Source organism: Dromiciops gliroides, chromosome 3 (assembly GCF_019393635.1).
Source record: "Dromiciops gliroides isolate mDroGli1 chromosome 3, mDroGli1.pri, whole genome shotgun sequence".
Taxonomy (NCBI): Eukaryota; Metazoa; Chordata; class Mammalia; order Microbiotheria; family Microbiotheriidae; genus Dromiciops; species Dromiciops gliroides.
In genome coordinates this window covers 503,700,116-503,706,115 of record NC_057863.1, presented here as the reverse complement: position 1 = coordinate 503,706,115, position 6,000 = coordinate 503,700,116, and the positions used below count along the sequence as shown (strand labels likewise).

At 39.0% G+C, this 6,000-nt stretch overlaps 1 protein-coding gene across 3 annotated transcripts in view; it reads left to right on the top strand.

Moving 5' to 3' along the window:
* The window catches only part of FAM118B (family with sequence similarity 118 member B), a 111,154-nt gene that overhangs the window by 58,781 nt on the left and 46,373 nt on the right, over nucleotides 1-6,000 (top strand). For all 3 annotated transcript variants that reach the window (XM_043990750.1, XM_043990752.1, XM_043990751.1), the window contains one exon: nucleotides 4,928-5,020. In XM_043990750.1, the coding sequence (XP_043846685.1) occupies nucleotides 4,935-5,020 (86 nt within the window). In that variant the 5' untranslated portion in view covers nucleotides 4,928-4,934. The remainder of the gene's footprint in view (nucleotides 1-4,927; nucleotides 5,021-6,000) is intronic.

Below are 6,000 nucleotides of genomic sequence, written 5' to 3'. Positions count from 1 at the left end.
CTTGCCCTTAGATACATAATAAATAAATTTAATCACTTGCTGTAACTAAAACAAAAATTCATCACCTATTAGGTAATCTTTGTTAACCTGTAAATTAAGGAAACAAAGAGAAATAAGGTCTTTAATTGGGGCAGAAAAACTATAGCTTGTGGTATTGCAAAGCTTGAAAGCTAGGAATACCCAAAGATGGGAACTGAGGACAGGGTTTTTATGGGGCAACAGAACAAAAAGGGAAACAAAAGATTGCTCCAGAGTAGCATACAACTACTAAATGTAAGTGAACCTTTAACAAAAGAAACAATAGAACTGCTCCTGGTTAAGTATAGATGCTACTAACTCTAAATAGAAACTGCTTAATGTAGGTGGACCCTTTTTACATAATAACATAAAGTCCAGGGAGTAAGACCAGGATGATTTTGTTTGGGGGAAGGTCCATAAGTCGATCAAGAGTCTGAAATTGACAAAAAATTGATTAGCCCCAGGCTAACCAGTAGGTAGTCTTCAAGTGATCTGTCACCAGGCCCTCTCCCTATCTGCTGATTCCTTCTTGTATGTCTTCAAACATGCCTGAGTCTTCACCATCATCAAACAAATCTTCATATACCTTTCTGTTCCCTCAAACTACCATAGATCTCTTCCCTTCCTCAGCCAGACTCCTTGAAACTTGTCTAAACTTTGCTATCATTTCCTCTCCTCTCATTTCTCATCCCCCTGACCTGAAACTACTCTTTCCAAAGTCACCAGTGATCATAATTGCCAGATATGAAGATCTTTTTTTAGGTCTCCTCTTTCTTGACATAGCTGCTTTATTTGACACTGTTGACCAACCTCTCTTGGATACTCTTTTCTCAAGATTTTTGTGACCCTACTTTATTCTGTTCTTCTCTCATCTATTTGACTGATCCTCAGGTTGGCTCATCATCCATCTAGTGCTCCCAAACTGTAGGTATTTCCCCAATGCCTTCTTTTCTTCTCCTTCTGCTCTATTTCTCCTTGGTGACTCCCTCAGCTCCCATGGGTTTAACTATTATCTCTATGCAGATGCCTGTCAAAGAGAGGAGGTGATGTAGGAGGCAAAAAGGGGGTTGATAGAAAAACCTAAAATCCAAACTCTTAATTCAGATATAAGCTCTGAAAGGGATTCAGACCCCAGTTCATAGATAACTTACAAGTCAGGATGTGAAGTTCTCTTGCCCACAGTAATCAGCACCCATAACAGGAACAGAGGGAGAGAGGCCATGAAGACCTGAGACTATAACAATGAAAAAAATGACAGGCTATAGAAACTTACACTAGAAATAAAAGAAAAATGAAGATATTTTGAAACTAGCCATGGGAACCAGAAAGAGACATGCGCAGAAAAGGCCAAATTTGTCCCCAGATTCACCTTATGACGTATAAACCCCTAAAACGCACCTCCACTAAAAAAGGTACCCACCTTGGGGGTTGGCTTAGGACCCCAGGAACTCCAAATTAGGATAAGCCCTCCTCTGTAACACCCCTGGGTAGAGATTATTATAATGAGACTGATAATCAATTTATCCATACTATAAATATAACTTTCTATCTTTCCTTATTTGAGAAATACCTTTCCACTATTCTGGTTCTCTCCCTGTGGTCACTCACAGCATTGCAATAAAACTTGAGAAACTGAGTCACTGAGTCTTGTAATAATTTTGGAATGGCTCACGATCAATTTGATCCTAATTCCATCCCACATCATCAATAAGTAAGTAGATCAATATCTGACCTTAGACCCTCTCCTGAGCATCAGTCCCCCGTCACCCACTGTATGTTGGACATTGCACACTAGATGTCCTAGAGACACCACAAACCCAGCATGTCCAAAATGAACTCATTTTTCCCTGCAAAAACTCCATCCCTTTCAGATTTCCGTATTTCTATTAAGGATGCTACAGTCATTCTCAACTCCTAGTTCATGCCCTATTCTATGTTGCCCTCTCTTACTGTTTCTGCCTCCATCTCTCTCACATCCAATCTTTCCACTCATATAGGTACTACACTAGTTCAAGCCCTCACCACCTCTCACCTAGATGATTGCAACAGCACCTTTTAATTGTTCTTTCTTGCCTTAATTCTCTCACCCCTCTAGTCTGTCATACACACTGCAGCCAAAATAATTTCCCTAAGGCATAGATCTTACCATGTGATTCCCCTACCCAGTCAGGGGGTTCCAGTGGCTTCCTGTTGATTCTAGGATAAAATATGACCCTTTCTTTTTAATTTTTAAAGCCATTTGCAACCTGTCCCCAACCTCATTGGTGTAATGATTGGAATGACGCCACCTGCTAGAGAGTTACTATAGGAAAGCTCCGTTCCTTGGCGTCAGGAAATGACGTTTGCTCGCAGGTACTGTCTATCAAAGCTACCAGCCAATCAACTTGAGGAGCCTCCCATTTCTGGGAGGACACAAAGTAGGAAGCGGACACTGGAAGAGGGGTTCTTCCTCTTTTGGTTCCTGACCTCGCCATGGCGGGTCAGATGATGGGGTCTCTTAGAAATTGCTAGATTTTTACCTTTCTCTCTGATCGTAATGCTCTTTAATAAATACTTAAACACTTAAATACTCTTGCTAAAGCTTATAATTTATTGGCGACCACTCATTAGATTTTAGATAGTATAGTTAGAATTTTAGCTCCTTACATTGCACATAATCCTCCTGTATTCAACAATCCAGTCAAGCTGGCCTTTTTCTGTTTTCCTTGCTCATGACACTTCACCTCTTGTCACTTTGTCTTTGCACTGAGCCATTCCCCAAACATGGAATGCATTCCTACCTTTCCTCTGCTTCATAATCTCTCTCTACCTTTAAGATGCAGCTGAAGCTGCTGTGGTAATACACTAGAACTTTTTCCAATAAATACTCCTTCTCTCAGCTCCTGACATTTCCTCTGGCTCTCCTCTATGCCTAGAATGTTCTCCCTCCTCCACTCCAACTACTGACCTATTTGACTTTCTTTAAGTCAGAACTAAAATCCTACCTCCTATAGGAGGCCTTACTTAATTCCAATGGCTTTCATCTGTTATATCCTATTTATCCTATAGTTTGCTTTGTATATATGTATTTGCATGTTGTTTCCCCTCATTAGATTGTAAGCTCCTTGAGGGCAGGAACTATTGTTGTTCTCTTTTTGTATCCCCAGCTCTTAGCATAGTGCCTGGCATGTAATGGGCATTCAGTAAATGTTTATTGAATTGAATCAATGCAGAGAAAAGTAAATAGAGCCAAGAAAACAATATATATATAATAATTACAACAATGTAAATGGAAAGAACAACCCATCAAAAAATCAAAAGTAAATGTAACAAAAATTATAAAGCTCAAGTGAAGAGATAAGAGAAGACATCCCCAACCTAGCACTTCAAGGATGTGAGAGTGTCACAGGTGTTAACACAGTACACATTTTCAGACTTTGTTGAGGTATTGATCAGTTGTGCTGATTTTTTTTCTCTCCCCTAAAAAAGTACTATTTGTCATATGGGATGGGTCTTAGAGAGGGGGAGGAGGAGGGATACATGGGACACTGTAGTGATGTAGGAAACAGAAGACATCAGTAAAAAAGAGGTTTTTTTTAAAAAAAGATGCCACTGAAGCACAATCTTTTTCATCTTATCCCCGTGAAATCCTAGTGAGTGCCTTACTTCCCAACCTACCTTATCCTTAACTCATGTGTTAATTCACTTTATATCTGTCTTCTCCCTCATTATAATGTAAGCTGCTTGTGGGCATGCATTCCCCAGGACCTGGCACAGTAATTGGCATATGATAGAAGGAGAATAATAAACATATTTGTTGATTGCTTGATAGGACCTATTAGCTTGTACTCCACTGGCATTGATTTCAGGAACCCAGAAGCATAAAATAATGTTATTCAAAAGATTAACAGTAGTGTAATGTTCCCCAAAATACTAAAAGGGATAATGTACTGTGGCCTAATATTGTCTATATTTCAGCTAAAATATTGTTTCCCTGTGTAGGTATCAATCCCTAACATGTTAGCAACTTGTCTTGAGTTATTGTTGTTATTTTAACAAACCTTAAACTATCTTTTTTTGTTGTTGTTGTGGTTTGTGGTTTTTTTTTTTTTCCCCGGTAAGGCAATTGGGGTTAAGTGACTTGCCCAGGGTCACACAGCTAGTAAGTGTTAAGTGTCTGAGGCCAGATTTGAACTCAGGTACTCCTGACTCCAGGTCCGGTGCTTTATCCACTGCGCCACCTAGCTGCCCCAAACTATCTTGATATATCTAAATTTTGCTTTTTTGGTGATTTTCATACCTGTTTTTCCTACTTACTTCATCATGTAAATTACTGATCTGTCTCTGCAATCTATACTTGAGGACATCTATATAGTATACTGCAGAGAAAGGGAGACTACATGAAACTAAATGTTCATTCTTTTTGTTGTTGTTAAGGATATCTTATTAGTAACCAGTTTGTATAGCGTGCCTATATTGACCATTTTATTCCTGATCTACTGGTTTCTTTAACCGTTAACAGATGGCTTGATTGGGGAGCTTTTAGCATATCCACAAGTCTTAAGTTTGGCATACTGTTGAACATTTGTGGATCCTGGGCATTTGCCAGAATTTAGTTGGGCTCTCAAGTAACAGACACAAGTTAGCATTATGAGACTCAAAAATTCTGTAGTTTTAAGGAGTCTATTCCTTTCAATGAATTTGTGGTCTGATTTATGAGTTGTTGTTTTTTTTAACACTTGAAGCAATTTTGGTTCTGTAAAAGATTTGACCTAATCTACTAAAACTTTGAGAGTAGACCCACTAAAAGCTTCAAAACAGTAAAACTTATGGAATCTTGTATATGTTTATGCCTGGATTTCTCAGTGGTATTCTTTTGAGTTGATTTGATCCTTAAAAATCTTAGTTCCTATGGTTTAATCTATTTTAGAAACTGGATGGCTTCCACAGGGAGCCAGCCCTCTGATATAGACGATATTTTTGGATTCTTCAGTGATGGAGCACCCCCCACCAAAAAACCCAGGTAAGGAAGAGACTAGAACCTCAAGAACAAAGGTAATGGTTATTGTTGTCTGATGCAGAGGAACAACCCATTCCATGCTCCAACCACTTGGCATGTTTGATTTTTCATCCAGTTCATGTTGTCAAAAGCTATCAAAGCAATTCGAACTTTTTTGTACTATTTGTTATATAAGCAGGTGTGCTTTTGAAAATTCATTACCAAAGACACCAGTTTGGGGTAAGCATATATTAATTTATTAATATTATACCAGTAAAGGATTGATCACATGTCTCCCTAACTTCTCATGGTCTCAGGCTCCACATGGTAGCAAAAGCAACTAGAGAACTTCAGCATACCAGTTAGTGTGAGTAGGAGAAAAACCCCAAAAGACCCTGGCTGTGTGATCTCAAGGACACCCAAGAGAACTAGTTAGAGAGAGAGAAACCATGTGGTCCCAGAGAGCCAAGAAAAGTCATTGTCCAGGTTTTTTATCCCTTTTGATTGAGGGGGGTGATTATACATTAATCAAAGCTAATTGAACTCTTATGGATGACATCAGGGAAAAGAATGCAAAAACCTTTCACTCAAGTTGCTCTAGGCAAAATCCATTATCTGGGTGTGGTTTAATTCCTTCAGTCTTTCACCCATCCAGACAAAAATTTCTCTATTTATTTGTTCCCTTGGGTTTGTCCCCATGAGATTTGATGAAGTTTCTCTAGGAGAACTGGACTTTCTGGAGTGGGGCAAGAAAGGACAGAGAAAGTGATATCTGGGTCTAGCAAGAAATTGATTATTAATAGTTAATTTCTCACAGATAAAGGGAGAGAAGGCAGGTAGTGGCAGAGTAGTTGATTATTATTCCAGTACCGCATTTCTCAAGACTAAAAGGAATATGCTTGCTTTCTTGATATTTCTCTAAATCAGGGAAAAAGGCAATAGAGGCAGAGACAGTAGAGAAAGCTTGATTTTCCCCCAAACACTAGGTGATGATATCCCCCAAA